Source organism: Mustelus asterias, unplaced genomic scaffold (assembly GCF_964213995.1).
Source record: "Mustelus asterias unplaced genomic scaffold, sMusAst1.hap1.1 HAP1_SCAFFOLD_4162, whole genome shotgun sequence".
Classification (NCBI taxonomy): Eukaryota; Metazoa; Chordata; class Chondrichthyes; order Carcharhiniformes; family Triakidae; genus Mustelus; species Mustelus asterias.
In genome coordinates this window covers 1-20,289 of record NW_027594107.1, presented here as the reverse complement: position 1 = coordinate 20,289, position 20,289 = coordinate 1, and the positions used below count along the sequence as shown (strand labels likewise).

General features: G+C 54.5%; 1 protein-coding gene across 1 annotated transcript; it reads left to right on the top strand.

Moving 5' to 3' along the window:
- Positions 1–2,219: 2,219 nt before the first annotated feature.
- LOC144490983 (ataxin-2-like protein) lies at positions 2,220–19,966 on the top strand (the record flags this gene model as incomplete). Its single annotated transcript, XM_078208660.1, has 5 exons — positions 2,220–2,420; positions 5,770–5,954; positions 16,690–16,797; positions 19,296–19,503; positions 19,887–19,966. Coding segments are annotated over 5 exons (782 nt in total), but the record flags the coding sequence as incomplete, so codon positions are not given.
- Positions 19,967–20,289: the final 323 nt, after the last annotated feature.

The window sequence follows — 20,289 nt, the reverse complement described above, 5'->3', positions numbered from 1 at the left end:
GCTCCCTCTACACTGTCCCCCATCAAACACTCCCAGGACAGGTACAGCACGGGGTTAGATACAGAGTAAAGCTCCCTCTCCACTGTCCCCCATCAAACACTCCCAGAACAGGTCCAGCACGGGGTTAGATACAGAGTAAAGCTCCCTCTACACTGTCCCCATCAAACACTCCCAGGACAGGGACAGCACGGGGTTAGATACAGAGTAAAGCTCCCTCTACACTGTCCCCATCAAACACTCCCAGGACAGGTACAGCACGGGGTTAGATACAGAGTAAAGCTCCCTCTACACTGTCCCCCATCAAACCCTCCCAGGACAGGTACAGCACGGGGTTAGATACAGAGTAAAGCTCCCTCTACACTGTCCCCATCAAACACTCCCAGGACAGGTACAGCACGGGGTTAGATACAGAGTAAAGCTCCCTCTACACTGTCCCCCCATCAAACACTACCAGGACAGGTACAGCACAGGGTTAGATACAGAGTAAAGCTCCCTCTACACTGTCCCCCCATCAAACACTCCCAGGACAGGTACAGCACGGGGTTAGATACAGAGTAAAGCTCCCTCTACACTGTCCCCCATCAAACACTCCCAGGACAGGTACAGCACGGGGTTAGGTACAGCACGGGGTTAGATACAGAGTAAAGCTCCCTCTACACTGTCCCCCATCAAACACTCCCAGGACAGGTACAGCACGGGGTTAGATACAGAGTAAAGCTCCCTCTACACTGTCCCCCATCAAACACTCCCAGGACAGGTACAGCACGGGGTTAGATACAGAGTAAAGCTCCCTCTACACTGTCCCCCATCAAACACTCCCAGGACAGGTACAGCACGGGGTTAGATACAGAGTAAAGCTCCCTCTACACAGTCCCCCATCAAACACTCCCAGGACAGGTACAGCACGGGGTTAGATACAGAGTAAACCTCCCTCTACACTGTCCCCCATCAAACACTCCCAGGACAGGTACAGCACGGGGTTAGATACAGAGTAAAGCTCCCTCTACACTGTCCCCATCAAACACTCCCAGGACAGGTACAGCACGGGGTTAGATACAGAGTAAAGCTCCCTCTACACTGTCCCCCATCAAACACTCCCAGGACAGGGACAGCACGGGGTTTGATACAGAGTAAAGCTCCCTCTACACTGTCCCCATCAAACACTCCCAGGACAGGGACAGCACGGGGTTGGATACAGAGTATAGCTCCCTCTACACTGTCCCCCATCAAACACTCCCAGGACAGGTACAGCACGGGATTAGATACAGAGTAAAGCTCCCTCTACTCTGTCCCCCATCAAACACTCCCAGGACAGGTACAGCACGGGGTTAGATACAGAGTAAAGCTCCCTCTACACTGTCCCCCATCAAACACTCCCAGGACAGGTACAGCACGGGGTTAGATACAGAGTAAAGCTCCCTCTACACTGTCCCCCATCAAACACTCCCAGGACAGGTACAGCACGGGGTTAGATACAGAGTAAAGCTCCCTCTACACTGTCCCCATCAAACACTCCCAGGACAGGTACAGCACGGGGTTAGATACAGAGTAAAGCTCCCTCTACACTGTCCCCATCAAACACTCCCAGGACAGGTACAGCACGGGGTTAGATACAGAGTAAAGCTCCCTCTACACTGTCCCCCATCAAACACTCCCAGGACAGGTACAGCATGGGGTTAGATACAGAGTAAAGCTCCCTCTACACTGTCCCCATCAAACACTCCCAGGACAGGTACAGCACGGGGTTAGATACAGAGTAAAGCTCCCTCTACACTGTCCCCCATCAAACACTCCCAGGACAGGTACAGCACGGGGTTAGATACAGAGTAAAGCTCCCTCTACACTGTCCCCCCATCAAACACTCCCAGGACAGGTACAGCACGGAGTTAGATACAGAGTAAAGCTCCCTCTACACTGTCCCCCATCAAACACTCCCAGGACAGGTACAGCACGGGGTTAGATACAGAGTAAAGCTCCCTCTACACTGTCCCCCATCAAACACTCCCAGGACAGGTACAGCACGGGGTTAGATACAGAGTAAAGCTCCCTCTACACTGTCCCCCATCAAACACTCCCAGGACAGGTACAGCACGGGGTTAGATACAGAGTAAAGCTCCCTCTACACTGTCCCCCCATCAAACACTCCCAGGACAGGTACAGCACGGGGTTAGGATCGAGAGTGGAGTTGCCCTGAGGGACTGACCTTCTCCCCTCCCCAGGACGCCGCTGGAGAAGGATAACTCTGCCGAGTTCCGGCAGCGGGAGGCCAGGGCGGCGCAGCTCGCCAAGGAGATCGAGTCGAGCCCCCAGTACCGGGTCCGTATCTCCATGGAGAATGATGACGGCCGCACGGAGGAGGAGAGATTCAGCGCCGTTCAGAGACCCCCCTCCGAACGTGACAGCCCCAATGTCAACTCCAGGTACAATATGCCCTCCCCAACCCTCCCCTCCTGGACAGGGGGGCCATTAAATGGTTAAAAGATTGCAGCGTGCTGCTGTGCAGAGGGACCTGGGCGTCCTTGTGCGGGAATCTCAAGGAGTTGGTTTGCAGGTGCAGCAGGGAATGAAGGCGGAAAATTGGATTTTATCCCTCATCGCGAGAGGGATGGAGTTTAAAGACAGCGAGGTTATGTTGCAGCTGTATAAGGTGCTGGTGAGGCCACACCTGGAGTACTGTGTACAGTTTTGGTCTCCTTACTTGAGAAAGGATATACTGGCACTGGAGGGGGTGCAGAGGAGATTCACTGGGTTGATTCTGGAGTTGAGAGGGTTGGCTCATGAGCAGAGACTGAGTAGACTGGGGCTATACTCATTGGAATTCAGAAGAATGAGGGGAGATCTTATAGAAACATATAGGATTATGAAGGGAATAGATAAGATAGAAGCAGGGAAGTTAGATAGATAGATACCCTACAGTGCAGAAAGAGGCCCTTCGGCCCATCGAGTCTGCACCGACCACAATCCCACCCAGGCCCTATCCCCATATCCCACCCACTAATCCCTCTAACCTAGACATCTCAGGACTCGAAGGGGCAATTTTTTAACCTGGCCAATCAACCTAACCCGCACATCTTCGGACGGTGGGAGGAAACCGGAGCACCCGGAGGAAACCCACGCAGACACGGGGAGAATGTGCAGACTCCGCACAGACAGTGACCCGAGCCGGGAATCGAACCCGGGTCCCTGGAGCTGTGAAGCAGCAGTGCTAACCCACTGCGCTACCGTGCCGCCCAAGTTGTTTCCACTGGCGGGTGAAACTAGAACTAGGGGGCATGGCCTCAAAATAAGGGGGAGCAGATTTAGGACTGAGTTGAGGAGGAACTTCTTCACACAAAGGGTTGTGAATCTGTGGAATTCCCTGCCCAGTTGAGGCTCCCTCATTGAATGTTTTTAAGGCAAGGATGGATAGAGTTTGGAACGGTGAAGGAATTAAGGTGAGCGGGCGGGTAAGTGGAGCCGAGTCCAGGAAAAGATCAGCCATGATCTTATTGAATGGCAGAGCAGGCTCGAGGGGCCAGATTCTGGTTCCTATCTCCTTGCTCCCTCTCGCGCAGCCTCCATCCCAACTCCTTTCCCCTCCACCCCGCCTCTTGTGTGTCGTTCCTTGCGGCCTTGGGCAGAGCAGGAGCCATACCGAGCGGATATATTAACGATAAGGATGAGGCAACAAAAGGTAACATCTCAAAGTTTGCAGACGATACCAAGTTGGGTGGGAGGGTGAACTGTGACGGGGATGCAGAGATCCTTCAGAATGATCTGGACAGGTTGGGTGAGTGGGCTAATCAATGGCAGATGCAGTATAATTTGGATAAATGTGAGGTTATTCACTTTGGAAGCAAAAACAAGAAGGCAGATTACGACCTGAATGGGTGTAAATTGGGAGAGGGGAGTGTGCAGAGGGACCTGGGTGTCCTTGTGCACCAGTCGCTGAAGGTTAGCATGCAGGTGCAGCAGGCGGTGAAGAAGGCTAGTGGTATGTTGGCCTTCATTGCGAGAGGTTTCGAGTACAGGAGCAGGGATGTGTTGTTGCGATTATACAGGGTCTTGGTGAGGCCACACCTGGAGTATTGTGCGCAGTTTTGGTCTCCTTTTCTGAGGAAGGATGTTCTTGCTCTCGAGGGAGCGCGGCGAAGGTTTACCAGGCTGATTCCGGGGACGGCGGGACTGATGGACGAGGAGAGATTGACCGGGTTAGGATTGTTTCCGCTGGAGTTCAGACAAATCTTTGGTACATTGGCCTTTATAAATCGGAGTATCGAGTATAAAAGTTGGAGTGTTATGGTAAGGTTATATAAGGCATTGGTGAGGCCGAATTTGGAGTATTGTGTACAGTTTTGGTCACCTAGTTACAGGAAGGATATAAATAAGGTTGAAAGAGTGCAGAGAAGGTTCACAAGGATGTTGCCGGGACTTGAGAAGCTGAGTTACAGAGAGAGATTGAATAGGTTGGGACTTTATTCCCTGGAGCGTAGAAGATTGAGGGGAGATTTGATAGAGGTGTATAAGATTTTGATGGGTATAGATAGAGTGAATGCAAGCAGGCTTTTTCCGCTGAGGCTCGGGGAGAAAAAAACTAGAGGGCATGGGTTAAGGGTGAAAGGAGAAAAGTTTAAAGGGAATATTAGGGGGGGCTTCTTCACGCAGAGAGTGGTGGGAGTGTGGAATGAGCTGCCGGATAAAGTGGTAAATGCGGGGTCACTTTTAACATTTAAGAAAAACTTGGACGGGTTGATGGATGAGAGGGGTGTGGAGGGATATGGTCCAAGTGCAGGTCAGTGGGACTAGGCATAAAATGGTTCGGCACAGACAAGAAGGGTCAAAAGGCCTGTTTCTGAGCTGTAATTTTCTATGGTTCTATGGAATGAATGGGGGGGGGAATCTCACAGAGATTCATAAAATTCTAACAGGACCAGACAGGGTAGATGCAGGGAGGGTGTCCCCGATGGTCGGGGGGAGTCCAGAACCAGGGGGGGTCACAGTCTGAGGATTGGGGGGGTAGACCATTTAGGACGGGAGGTGAGGAGATATTCCTTCACCCGGTGAGCCTGTGGAACTCATTCCCACAGGAAGGAGTTGATGCCAAAACACTGACTGTATTGGAGAGGCGGCTGGATGGAGCGCTCGGGGGGGGAACGGGGTCAAAGGTTATGGGGGGAAAGCAGGATCAGGCTGTTGAGTTGGATGATCAGCCATGATGGTGGTGAATGGCGGGGCGGACTGGAAGGGCAGAATGGCCTCCTCCTGCTCCTATCTTGTATGTTTCGACATCCCCTCCTCAGAGTGTGAGCATTGGTGCTGGCACTGTTGCCCCCTTCCCCCCTCGCGGGCAGCGGGGTCTGACAGCCTTGCCCCTTGAGCCACTTGAAAGTCGACCAGTTTTTCTGGGGCTCGTGAGGTGTCGGCCAGACCAGGTAAGGACGGGAGATTTCCTTCCCTCGGAATGTCGGTGAACCAGATGGGTTTTTACGACAGTACCGTGGTTTCGTGGTCATTATTACTAGGATTAGTGCCGGTATATATTTTTTTCCCCCTGTCGTTTTTTTTCTGTAAATTCGTCCAACTTGTGTTGTGTTGTGTGTGGGGGGGCGGGGGGGGGGGGTCTGAAATTGTGTTTCCGGAGGGGAATCTGAGGCCTCCCGGGTCCCTCGCCCGGTGACATGCATGCTGGGCTCCCGCTGGCTGCGTCGTCGTGACTCATCGCGCGTGACCTCCTGCATTGTGCCGGCGCTCACCCCGTACCCCCGTCTTTTCCCCCCCACCCCCACCCAGGGAAGGCAAATACATCCCCTTGCCCCAACGCAGTCGGGAGGGGGTGACCCGCGGCGGAGGAGGATTGAGGTCCAGCGTGGCTCGAGGTGGCCGGGTGGGCTCGGGGTCCCTCCCGCCCCGAGGGGGACTCCACCACCCGGAGGCGAACTCCAACCCGTCGTCCGAACAGCGGGTCATCAACGGAGGTGAGTGTGCAGCCCTGTTTTCCCCCCTGTCGTCACGGTCATTGGTGAGCGGAAGCTTGTGAATTCAGGAGAGGGAATTGTATCAGGTCGAACGTCAGATCTCTCCGCCCTCCTGTGTTAGTGACTTGTTAGCACAGGGCAGTAGAGACGTGGATGGACAGAGTTACAGATCCGCCGGTCAAATGTAAGGCAAAAGATTGAAGCACTTATTAAACAAGAATTTAGGAGGCATGGGGTGGCACGGTGGGTTGGCACTGCTGCTTCACAGCTCCAGGGTCCCGGGTTCGATTCCCGGCTCGGGTCACTGTCTGTGTGGAGTTTGCACATTCTCCTCGTGTCTGCGTGGGTTTCCTCCGGGTGCTCCGGTTTCCCCCCACAGTCCAAAGATGTGCGGGTTAGGTTGATTGGCCAGGTTAAAAATTGCCCCTTCGAGTCCTGAGATGCGTCGGTTAGAGGGATTAGCGGGTAAAATATGTGGGGGGAGGGCCTGGGTGGGATTGTGGTCGGTGCAGACTCGATGGGCCGAATGGCCTCCTTCTGCACTGTAGGGTTTCTATGATTCTTTCCGTGGTTAGTAAGTTTGCAGATGACACCAAGATTGGACAGTGAAGAAGGTTATCCCCAATTGCAATGGGATCTCGATCGATTGGGCCAGTGGGCTGACGAATGGCAGACGGAGTTTAATTTAGATAAATTACTCGATGCAATTACTCGGGGGGGGGGGGCACAGGTTTAAGGTGCGAGGGGCAAGGTTTAAAGGAGATGTACGAGGCAGATGTTTTACACAGAGGGTGGTGGGTGCCTGGAACTCAGGGGAGGGAGTGGAAGCGGATACGGTCGTGAGTTTTAAGGGGCGTCTGGACAAATCCATGAATAGGATGGGAATGGAGGGATACGGTCCCCGGAAGGGGTTTTAGTTCAGTCGGGGGCAGCATGGTCGGTGCAGGCTTGGAGGGGCCGAAGGGCCTGTCCCTGTGCTGGAATTTCCTTTGTCCATTACAACCATACCTTTCCGATATTGGAGGTACTCCTTCTAATTAGTGTAGACCTGATTTCATTTCACATTAGCCTGTCAGACCAATACATGACAGATACCTCAGGGAATTGCGAAACACTGCTTTACTCAATGACCCTTCATCTGCTAACCCAAAACCCGCAGGGTAGGTTGTTGCATGGGGTTAAATCTCACGGGATCCAGGGTGAGGTATCGAAATGGATACAAAATTGGCTTCTTGACAGAAGCCAGAGGGTGGTTGGAGAGGGTTGTTTTTCAAACTGGAGGCCTGTGACCAGCGGTGTGCCTCAGGGATCAGTGCTGGGCCCACTGTTATTTGTCATTTGTATTAATGATTTGGATGAGAATATAGGAGGCACGGTTAGTAAGTTTGCAGATGACACCAAGATTGGTGGCATCGTGGACAGTGAAGAAAGTTATCTCCGATTGCAACGGGATCTTGATCAATTGGGCCAGTGGGCTGACGAATGGCAGATGGAGTTTAATTTAGACAAATGCGAGGTGATGCATTTTGGTCGATCGAACCAGGGCAGGACTTACTCAGTTAATGGTTGGGCGTTGGGGAGAGTTACAGAACAAAGAGATCTAGGGGGACAGGTTCATAGCTCCTTGAAAGTGGAGTCACAGGTGGACAGAGTGGTGAAGAAGGCATTCGGCATGCTTGGTTTCATCGGTCAGAACATTGAATACAGGAGTTGGGACGTCTTGTTGAAGTTGTACAAGACATTGGTAAGGCCACACTTGGAATACTGTGTACAGTTCTGGTCACCCTATTATAGAAAGGATATTATTAAACTTGAAAGAGTGCGGAAAAGATTTACTTGGATGCTCCCGGGACTTGCTGGATTGAGTTATAAGGAGAGGCTGGATAGACTGGGACTTTTTTCTCTGGAGCGTAGGAGGCTGAGGGGTGATCTTATAGAGGTCTATAAAATAATGAGGGGCACAGATCAGCTCGATAGTCAATATCTTTTCCCCAAAGGTAGGGGAGTCTAAAACGAGAGGGCATAGGTTTAAGGTGAGAGGGGAGAGATACAAAAGGGTCCAGAGGGGCAATTTTTTCACACAGAGGGTGGTGAGTGTCTGGAACGAGAGGCAGTAGTAGAGGTGGGTACAATTTTGTCTTTTGAAAAGCGTTTAGATAGTTACATGGGTAAGATGGGTAGAGAGGGATATGGGGCAAACGCGGGCAATTGGGACTAGCTTAGGGGTTTAAAAAAAAAGGGCGGCATGGACAAGTTGGGCCGAAGGGCCTGTTTCCATGCTGTAAACCTCTGTGACTCAATAGGAGGCATGATTAGTAAGTTTGCAGGTGACACCAAGATCGGTGGCACAGTGGACAGTGAAGAAGGTTATCTCCGATTGCAACGGGATCTTGATCAATTGGGCCAGTGGGCTGACGAATGGCAGATGGAGTTTAGAACAAAGAACAAAGAAAATTCCAGCACAGGCACAGGCCCTTCGGCCCCTCCTGCACCGACCATGCTGCCCCCGACTGAACTAAAACCCCCTACCCTTCCGGGGACCGTATCCCTCTATTCCCATCCTATTCATGGATTTGTCCAGACGCCCCTTAAAACTCACGACCGTATCCGCTTCCACTCCCTCCCCCGGCAGCGAGTTCCACGCACCCACCACCCTCTGTGTAAAAAACCTGCCTCGAACATCTCCTTAAAACCTTGCCCCTCGCCCCTTAAACCTGTGCCCCCCGAGTAATTGACTCTTCCACCCTGGGGGAAAAAGCTTCTGACTATCCACTCTGTCCCTCATAATCTTGTAGACTTCTATCAGGTCTCCCCTCAACCTCCAGTGAGAACAAACCAAGTTTCTCCAACCTCTCCTCATAGCTAATGCCCTCCATACCAGGCAACATCCTGGTAAATCTTTTCTGTACCCCTCTCCAAAGCCTCCACATCCTTCTGGTAGTGTGGCGACCAGAATTGAACACTATATTCCAAGTGCGGCCTAACTAAGGTTCCATAAAGCTGCAACATGACTTGCCAATTTTTAAACTCAATGCCCCGGCCGATGAAGGCAAGCATGCCGTATGCCTTCTTGACAAGTTAATTAAGATCAATGCGAGGTGATGCATTTTGATAGATTGAACCAGGGCAGGACTTACTCAGTTCATGGTAGGGCGTTGGGGAGAGTTACAGAACAAAGAGATCGAGGGGTAAATAGAATCCCTCCAGTGCAGAGGGAGGCCATTCGGCCCATCGAGTCTGCACCGACCACGATCCCACCCAGGCCCATATCCCCACGTATTTACCCTGCTGGTCCCCCTGACACTCGGGGGGGCAATTTAGCGCGGCCAATCCCCCCTCACCCGCACGTCTTTGGAGTGTGGGAGGAAACCGGAGCACCCGGAGGAAACCCACGCAGACACGGGGAGAACGCGCAGACTCCACACAGACAGTGACCCGAGATCGGGAATCGAACCCGGGGGTCCCTGGCGCTGTGAGGCAGCAGCGCTAACCCGCTGTGCCACCGTGCCGTGCAAAGCTCCTTCAAAGTGGAGTCACAGGTGGACAGAGTGGTGAAGAAGGCATTCGGCACGCTTGGTTTCATCGGTCAGAACATTGAATACAGGAGTTGGGACGTCTTGTTGAAGTTGTACAAGACATTGGTAAGGCCACACTTGGAATACTGTGTACGGTTCTGGTCACCCTATTATAGAAAGGATATTATTAAACTAGAAAGAGTGCAGAGAAGATTTACTCGGATGCTACTGGGACTTGATGGATTGAGTGAAAAGGAGAGGCTGGATAGACTGGGACTTGTTTCTCTGGAGCGTAGGAGGCTGAGGGGTGATCTTATAGAGGTCTATAAAATAATGAGGGCACAGATCAGCTCGATAGTCAACATCTTTTCCCCAAAGGTAGGGGAGTCTAAAACTATAGATTTAAGGTGAGAGGGGAGAGATACAAAAGTGTCCAGAGGGGCAATTTTTTAACGCAGAGGGTGGTGAGTGTCTGGAACGAGAGGTCGTACGAGAGGCGGGTACAATTTTGTCTTTTAAAAAGCGTTTGATAGTTACATGGGTACGATGGGTATAGAGGGATATGGGCCAAATGCGGGCAATTGGGATTAGTTTAGGGGTTTAAAAAGAAAGGGACAGCATGGACAAGTTGGGCCGAAGGGCCTGTTTCCATGCTGGAAACCTCTACGACTCAATGAAAGGATTGACTTGAATGGACTGCTGGTTTACCGCACTGTTACAAAGCGGAGGTTGCTTCCAGCTCCGCCGAGAATTAACACCAAACAGGAGGAGTTACCTCGCCTGATAATCTGTGAAAATAAGTGTTTGTGAAGTGTTTGACCCCCCAGCAACAACCTCCAGCGAATAAATCCCTGACACAAACTATACAGTAACCCCTCTCCCCCCAGCACCCTGTGTTACTGACTGTATCTGTACTGATGTTAATCCAGCTCCCTCACACTGTCACTCAGTAACCCCTCTCCCCCAGCACCCTGTGTTACTGACTGTATCTGTACTGATGTTAATCCAGCTCCCTCACACTGTCACTCAGTAACCCCTCTCCCCCCAGCACCCTGTGTTACTGACTGTATCTGTACTGATGTTAATCCAGCTCCCTCACACTGTCACTCAGTAACCCGTCTCCCCCCAGCACCCTGTGTTACTGACTGTATCTGTACTGATGTTAATCCAGCTCCCTCACACTGTCACTCAGTAACCCCTCTCCCCCAGCACCCTGTATTACTGACTGTATCTGTACTGATGTTAACCCAGCTCCCTCACACTGTCACTCAGTAACCCCTCTCCCCCAGCACCCTGTGTTACTGACTGTATCTGTACTGATGTTAATCCAGCTCCCTCGCACTGTCACTCAGTAACCCCTCTCCCCCAGCACCCTGTGTTACTGACTGTATCTGTACTGATGTTAATCCAGCTCCCTCACACTGTCACTCAGTAACCCCTCTCCCCCAGCACCCTGTGTTACTGACTGTATCTGTACTGATGTTAATCCAGCTCCCTCACACTGTCACTCGGTAACCCCTCTCCCCCCAGCACCCTGTGTTACTGACTGTATCTGTACTGATGTTAATCCAGCTCCCTCACACTGTCACTCAGTAACCCCTCTCCCCCCAGCACCCTGTGTTACTGACTGTATCTGTACTGATGTTAATCCAGCTCCCTCACACTGTCACTCAGTAACCCTCTCTCCCCCAGCACCCTGTGTTACTGACTGTATCTGTACTGATGTTAATCCAGCTCCCTCACACTGTCACTCAGTAACCCCTCTCCCCCCAGCACCCTGTGTTACTGACTGTATCTGTACTGATGTTAATCCAGCTCCCTCACACTGTCACTCAGTAACCCCTCTCCCCCAGCACCCTGTGTTACTGACTATCTGTACTGATGTTAATCCAGCTCCCTCACACTGTCACTCAGTAACCCCTCTCCCCCCAGCACCCTGTGTTACTGACTGTATCTGTACTGATGTTAATCCAGCTCCCTCACACTGTCACTCAGTAACCCCTCTCCCCCCAGCACCCTGTGTTACTGACTATCTGAACTGATGTTAATCCAGCTCCCTCACACTGTCACTCAGTAACCCCTCTCCCCCAGCACCCTGTGTTACTGACTGTATCTGTACTGATGTTAGTCCAGCTCCCTCACACTGTCACTCAGTAACCCCTCTCCCCCAGCACCCTGTGTTACTGACTGTATCTGTACTGATGTTAATCCAGCTCCCTCGCACTGTCACTCAGTAACCCCTCTCCCCCAGCACCCTATGTTACTGACTGTATCTGTACTGATGTTAATCCAGCTCCCTCACACTGTCACTCAGTAACCCCTCTCCCCCCAGCACCCTGTGTTACTGACTGTATCTGTACTGATGTTAATCCAGCTCCCTCACACTGTCACTCAGTAACCCCTCTCCCCCCAGCACCCTGTATTACTGACTGTATCTGTACTGATGTTAATCCAGCTCCCTCACACTGTCACTCAGTAACCCCTCTCCCCAGCACCCTGTGTTACTGACTGTATCTGTACTGATGTTAATCCAGCTCCCTCACACTGTCACTCAGTAACCCCTCTCCCCCCAGCACCCTGTGTTACTGACTGTATCTGTACTGATGTTAATCCAGCTCCCTCACACTGTCACTCAGTAACCCCTCTCCCCCAGCACCCTGTGTTACTGACTGTATCTGTACTGATGTTAATCCAGCTCCCTCACACTGTCACTCAGTAACCCCTCTCCCCCAGCACCCTGTATTACTGACTGTATCTGTACTGATGTTAATCCAGCTCCCTCACACTGTCACTCAGTAACCCCACTCCCCCCAGCACCCTGTATTACTGACTGTATCTGTACTGATGTTAATCCAGCTCCCTCACACTGTCACTCAGTAACCCCTCTCTCCCCCAGCACCCTGTATTACTGACTGTATCTGTACTGATGTTAATCCAGCTCCCTCACACTGTCACTCAGTAACCCCTCTCCCCCAGCACCCTGTGTTACTGACTGTATCTGTACTGATGTTAATCCAGCTCCCTCACACTGTCACTCAGTAACCCCTCTCCCCCAGCACCCTGTGTTACTGACTGTATCTGTACTGATGTTAATCCAGCTCCCTCACACTGTCACTCAGTAACCCCTCTCCCCCAGCACCCTGTGTTACTGACTGTATCTGTACTGATGTTAACCCAGCTTCCTCACACTGTCACTCAGTAACCCCTCTCCCCCCAGCACCCTGTGTTACTGACTGTATCTGCACTGATGTTAATCCAGCTCCCTCACACTGTCACTCTGTAACCCCACTCCCCCCAGCACCCTGTGTTACTGACTGTATCTGTACTGATGTTAATCCTGCTCCCTCACACTGTCACTCAGTAACCCCTCTCCCCCAGCATCCTGTGTTACTGACTGTATCTCTACTGATGTTAATCCAGCTCCCTCACTCTGTCACTCAGTAACCCCTCTCCCCAGCGCCCTGTGTTACTGACTGTATCTGTACTGATGTTAATCCAGCTCCCTCACACTGTCACTCGGTAACCCCTCTCCCCCAGCACCCTGTGTTACTGACTGTATCTGTACTGATGTTAATCCAGCTCCCTCACACTGTCACTCAGTAACCCCTCTCCCCCAGCACCCTGTGTTACTGACTGTATCTGTACTGATGTTAATCCAGCTCCCTCACACTGTCACTCAGTAACCCCTCTCCCCAGCGCCCTGTGTTACTGACTGTATCTGTACTGATGTTAATCCAGCTCCCTCACACTGTCACTCGGTAACCCCTCTCCCCCAGCACCCTGTGTTACTGACTGTATCTGTACTGATGTTAATCCAGCTCCCTCACACTGTCACTCAGTAACCCCTCTCCCCCCAGCACCCTGTGTTACTGACTGTATCTGTACTGATGTTAATCCAGCTCCCTCACACTGTCACTCAGTAACCCCTCTCCCCCAGCACCCTGTGTTACTGACGGTATCTGTACTGATGTTAATCCAGCTCCCACCCTCAGTAACCCCTCTCCCCCAGCACCCTGTGTTACTGGCTGTATCTGGACTGATGTTAATCCAGCTCCCTCACACTGTCACTCAGTAACCCCTCTCCCCCAGCACCCTGTGTTACTGACTGTATCTGTACTGATGTTAATCCAGCTCCCTCACTCAGTAACCCCTCTCCCCCAGCACCCTGTGTTACTGACGGTATCTGTACTGATGTTAATCCAGCTCCCTCACACTGTCACTCAGTCACCCCTCTCCCCCCAGCACCCTGTGTTACTGACTGTATCTGTACTGATGTTAATCCAGCTCCCTCACTCAGTAACCCCTCTCCCCCAGCACCCTGTGTTACTGACTGTATCTGTACTGATGTTAATCCAGCTCCCTCACACTGTCACTCAGTAACCCCTCTCCCCCAGCACCCTGTGTTACTAACTGTATCTGTACTGATGTTAATCCAGCTCCCTCACACTGTCACTCAGTAACCCCTCTCCCCCAGCACCCTGTGTTACTGACTGTATCTGTACTGATGTTAATCCAGCTCCCTCACACTGTCACTCAGTAACCCCTCTCCCCCAGCACCCTGTGTTACTGACTGTATCTGTACTGATGTTAATCCAGCTCCCTCACACTGTCACTCAGTCACCCCTCTCCCCCCAGCACCCTGTGTTACTGACTGTATCTGTACTGATGTTAATCCAGCTCCCTCACTCAGTAACCCCTCTCCCCCAGCACCCTGTGTTACTGACTGTATCTGTACTGATGTTAATCCAGCTCCCTCACACTGTCACTCAGTAACCCCTCTCCCCCAGCACCCTGTGTTACTAACTGTATCTGTACTGATGTTAATCCAGCTCCCTCACACTGTCACTCAGTAACCCCTCTCCCCCAGCACCCTGTGTTACTGACTGTATCTGTACTGATGTTAATCCAGCTCCCTCACACTGTCACTCAGTAACCCCTCTCCCCCAGCACCCTGTGTTACTGACTGTATCTGTACTGATGTTAATCCTGCTCCCTCACACTGTCACTCAGTAACCCCTCTCCCCCAGCACCCTGTGTTACTGACTGTATCTGTACTGATGTTAATCCAGCTCCCTCACACTGTCACTCAGTAACCCCTCTCCCCCAGCACCCTGTGTTACTGACTGTATCTGTACTGATGTTAATCCAGCTCCCTCACACTGTCACTCAGTAACCCCTCTCCCCCAGCACCCTGTGTTACTGACTGTATCTGTACTGATGTTAATCCAGCTCCCTCACACTGTCACTCAGTAACCCCTCTCCCCCAGCACCCTGTGTTACTGACTGTATCTGTACTGATGTTAATCCAGCTCCCTCACACTGTCACTCAGTAACCCCTCTCCCCCAGCACCCTGTGTTACTGACTGTATCTGTACTGATGTTAATCCAGCTCCCTCACACTGTCACTCAGTAACCCCTCTCCCCCCAGCACCCTGTGTTACTGACTGTATCTGTACTGATGTTAATCCAGCTCCCTCACACTGTCACTCAGTAACCCCTCTCCCCCCAGCACCCTGTGTTACTGACTGTATCTGTACTGATGTTAATCCAGCTCCCTCACACTGTCACTCAGTAACCCCTCTCCCCCAGCACCCTGTGTTACTGACTGTATCTGTACTGATGTTAATCCAGCTCCCTCACACTGTCACTCAGTAACCCCTCTCCCCCCAGCACCCTGTGTTACTGACTGTATCTGTACTGATGTTAATCCAGCTCCCTCACACTGTCACTCAGTAACCCCTCTCCCCCCAGCACCCTGTGTTACTGACTGTATCTGTACTGATGTTAATCCAGCTCCCTCACACTGTCACTCAGTAACCCCTCTCCCCCAGCACCCTGTGTTACTGACGGTATCTGTACCGATGTTAATGCAGCTCCCTCACTCAGTAACCCCTCTCCCCCAGCACCCTGTGTTACTGACTGTATCTGTACTGATGTTAATCCAGCTCCCTCACACTGTCACTCAGTAACCCCTCTCCCCCCAGCACCCTGTGTTACTGACTGTATCTGTACTGATGTTAATCCAGCTCCCTCACACTGTCACTCAGTAACCCCTCTCCCCCCAGCACCCTGTGTTACTGACTGTATCTGTACTGATGTTAATCCAGCTCCCTCACACTTCACTCAGTAACCCCTCTCCCCCAGCACCCTGTGTTACTGACGGTATCTGTAATGATGTTAATCCAGCTCCCTCACACTGTCACTCAGGAACCCCTCTCCCCCCAGCACCCTGTGTTACTGACTGTATCTGTACTGATGTTAATCCAGCTCCCTCACACTTCACTCAGTAACCCCTCTCCCCCAGCACCCTGTGTTACTGACTGTATCTGGACTGATGTTAATCCAGCTCCCTCACACAGTAACCCCTCTCCCCCAGCACCCTGTGTTACTGACTGTATCTGTATTGATGTTAATCCAGCTCCCTCACACAGTAACCCCTCTCCCCCAGCACCCTGTGTTACTGACTGTATCTGTACTGATGTTAATCCAGCTCCCTCACACAGTAACCCCTCTCCCCCAGCACCCTGTGTTACTGACAGTATCTGGACTGATGTTAATCCAGCTCCCTCACACTGTCACTCAGTAACCCCTCTCCCCCCAGCACCCTGTGTTACTGACTGTATCTGTACTGATGTTAATCCAGCTCCCTCACACTGTCACTCAGTAACCCTCTCCCCCAGCACCCTGTGTTACTGACTGTATCTGTACTGATGTTACTCCAGCTCCCTCACACTGTCACTCAGTAACCCCTCTCCCCCAGCACCCTGTGTTACTGACTGTATCTGTACTGATGTTAATCCAGCTCCCTCACACTGTCACTCAGTAACCCCTCTCCCCCCAGCACCCTGTGTTACTGACTGTATCTGTACTGATGTTAACCCAGCTCCCTCACACTGTCACTCAGTAACCCCTCTCCCCCAGCACCCTGTGTTACTGACTGTATCTGTACTGATGTTAATCCAGCTCCCTCACACTGTCACTCAGTAACCCCTCTCCCCCAGCACCCTGTGTTACTGACTGTATCTGTACTGATGTTAATCCAGCTCCCTCACACTGTCACTCAGTAACCCCTCTCCCCCCAGCACCCTGTGTTACTGACTGTATCTGTACTGATGTTAATCCAGCTCCCTCATACTGTCACTCAGTAACCCCTCTCCCCCAGCACCCTGTGTTACTGACTGTATCTGTACTGATCTGATCTGTATTTCCTGCTGCATTAGGTGCGTCCCGAATGTCCCCCAAGTCTCAGCGGCCGACCCGAGGCGGGAAGCCGTTGATGGGACGAGGGGGTCCGATCTCGGAGGTGTCGACACATTCACCTGCCGCAGGTCAGTTTGTTCACTGTTCCTCCGAATCTGCATCCTGTCTAACTCGTATCAAACCCACTGACCCTCCCACAGTGCGGCGCTCCCTCAGCACTGACCCTCCCACAGTGCGGCGCTCCCTCAGCACCGACCCTCCCACAGTGCGGCGCTCCCTCAGCACCGACCCTCCCACAGTGCGGCGCTCCCTCAGCACCGACCCTCCCACAGTGCGGCGCTCCCTCAGCACCGACCCTCCCACAGTGCGGCGCTCCCTCAGCACCGACCCTCCCACAGTGCGGCGCTCCCTCAGCACCGACCCTCCCACAGTGCGGCGCTCCCTCAGCACCGACTCTCCCACAGTGCGGCGCTCCCTCAGCACCGACCCTCCCACAGTGCGGCGCTCCCTCAGCACCGACCCTCCCACAGTGCGGCGCTCCCTCAGCACTGACCCTCCCACAGTGCGGCCCCCCTCAGCACTGACCCTCCCACAGTGCGGCGCTCCCTCAGCACTGACCCTCCCACAGTGCGGCGCTCCCTCAGCACTGACCCTCCCACAGTGCGGCGCTCCCTCAGCACTGACCCTCCCACACAGTGCGGCGCTCCCTCAGCACCGACCCTCCCACAGTGCGGCGCTCCCTCAGCACTGACCCTCCCACAGTGCGGCGCTCCCTCAGCACTGACCCTCCCACAGTGCGGCGCTCCCTCAGCACTGACCCTCCCACAGTGCGGCACTCCCTCAGCACTGACCCTCCCACAGTGCGGCGCTCCCTCAGCACCGACCCTCCCACAGTGCGGTGCTCCCTCAGCACTGACCCTCCCACAGTGCGGCGCTCCCTCAGCACCGACCCTCCCACAGTGTGGCACTCCCTCAGCACCAACCCTCCCACAGTGTGGCACTCCCTCAGCACCGACCCTCCCACAGTGCGGCACTCCCTCAGCACCGACCCTCCCATAGTGCGGCGCTCCCTCAGCACCGACCCTCCCACAGTGCGGCGCTCCCTCAGCACCGACCCTCCCACAGTGCGGCGCTCCCTCAGCACTGACGCTCCCACAGTGCGGCGCTCCCTCAGCACTAACCCTCCCACAGTGCGGCGCTCCCTCAGCACCGACCCTCCCACAGTGCGGTGCTCCCTCAGCACTGACCCTCCCACAGTGCGGCGCTCCCTCAGCACCAACCCTCCCACAGTGCGGCACTCCCTCAGCACCGACCCTCCCACAGTGCGGCGCTCCCTCAGCACCGACCCTCCCACAGTGCGGCGCTCCCTCAGCACTGACCCTCCCACAGTGCGGCGCTCCCTCAGCACTGACCCTCCCACAGTGCGGCGCTCCCTCAGCACTGACCCTCCCACAGTGCGGCGCTCCCTCAGCACCGACCCTCCCGCAGTGCGGCGCTCCCTCAGCACTGACCCTCCCACAGTGCGGCGCTGCCTCAGCACTGACCCTCCCACAGTGCGGCGCTCCCTCAGCACCGACCCTCCCACAGTGCGGCGCTCCCTCAGCACCGACCCTCCCACAGTGCGGCGCTCCCTCAGCACCGACCCTCCCACTGTGCGGCGCTCCCTCAGCACCGACCCTCCCACAGTGCGGCGCTCCCTCAGCACTGACCCTCCCACAGTGCGGTGCTCCCTCAGCACTGACCCTCCCACAGTGCGGTGCTCCCTCAGCACTGACCCTCCCACGGTGCGGCGCTCCCTCAGCACCGACCCTCCCACAGTGCGGCGCTCCCTCAGCACTGACCCTCCCACAGTGCGGCACTCCCTCAGCACCGACCCTCCCACAGTGCGGCGCTCCCTCAGCACCGACCCTCCCCGCAGTGCGGCGCTCCCTCAGCACTGACCCTCCCACAGTGCGGCGCTGCCTCAGCACTGACCCTCCCACAGTGCGGCGCTCCCTCAGCACCGACCCTCCCACAGTGCGGCGCTCCCTCAGCACCGACCCTCCCACAGTGCGGCGCTCCCTCAGCACTGACCCTCCCACAGTGCGGCGCTCCCTCAGCACCGACCCTCCCACAGTGCGGCGCTCCCTCAGCACTGACCCTCCCACAGTGCGGCACTCCCTCAGCACCGACCCTCCCACAGTGCGGCGCTCCCTCAGCACCGACCCTCCCGCAGTGCGGCGCTCCCTCAGCACTGACCCTCCCACAGTGCGGCGCTGCCTCAGCACTGACCCTCCCACAGTGCGGCGCTCCCTCAGCACCGACCCTCCCACAGTGCGGCGCTCCCTCAGCACCGACCCTCCCACAGTGCGGCGCTCCCTCAGCACCGACCCTCCCACTGTGCGGCGCTCCCTCAGCACCGACCCTCCCACAGTGCGGCGCTCCCTCAGCACTGACCCTCCCACAGTGCGGCGCTCCCTCAGCACTGACCCTCCCACAGTGCGGCACTCCCTCAGCACCGACCCTCCCACAGTGCGGCGCTCCCTCAGCACCGACCCTCCCACAGTGCGGCGCTCCCTCAGCGCTGTTGTTCGGCCACCTGCTCTTCTCCCCGTCCTGACACGTGTCCCTTTGCCTCTGGCTTCAGGTGTGAATCGGCCGTACCACCCCCGCTCTCCCAAGCCGGCACTCGCCGCCCAGGACCTCCCGGCCTCGGCGCCATCCCCCACCTCACCGCCGGAAGCCCGGAGCCAACCCCCACCGCCTGCCGCCGGCTCCCTGGACTCGACCGGCTCCTCATCGCCAAAACCGGCTGCCGCGGCTCCCCTCTTCACCGATGGTAAGCATCTGGCGGGGTTGGGGGTGGTCGCACAGTCAGCCGCTGTTGGTGTTCGCACAGTGCTGGCGGTCTTGCCAGCCGCACGGACGGTGGAGACCACAGAGAGGCGGGAAATCGGATCAAATGTGATGTGTCGGATGCGGAGTATATGGACTAACAGAAGACTCTGGAAAAAGTGCTGCACAAAAGGCTTTTTGCAGGGCGGGATATGGCAGAAGCAGGGCGGATATGCTGCTCAGGACATTCGAGTAGCTGATTGCTGACTTGAGTCAGTTTTCCGTGGGGTTTTGGGGTGTGGTAGCGGGTTGGGAGAGGGGATCTGGGTCTGGATTGCAACCCCCTTTTAGTCTTCTGTTGTCCTCCCCCTAGTCAAAGATTTAGCCGAGTGCGGCTAGCAAGCACGACGGGGAAGGACTTGGCAAGACCAAGCGAGATCTCTTCGCCTGGTGCACTTGAGTATAGTAAAGCAGCGGGAAAAGGTAGGAGAGAGGGAGTGTGTGTGTGAGTGAGGGAGTGTGTGTGCGAGTGAGGGAGTGTGTGTGCGAGTGAGGGAGTGTGTGTGCGAGTGAGGGAGTGTGTGTGCGAGTGAGGGAGTGTGTGTGCGAGTGAGGGAGTGTGTGTGCGAGTGAGGGAGTGTGTGTGCGAGTGAGGGAGTGTGTGTGCGAGTGAGGGAGTGTGTGTGCGAGTGAGGGAGTGTGTGTGCGAGTGAGGGAGTGTGTGTGCGAGTGAGGGAGTGTGTGTGCGAGTGAGGGAGTGTGTGTGCGAGTGAGGGAGTGTGTGTGCGAGTGAGGGAGTGTGTGTG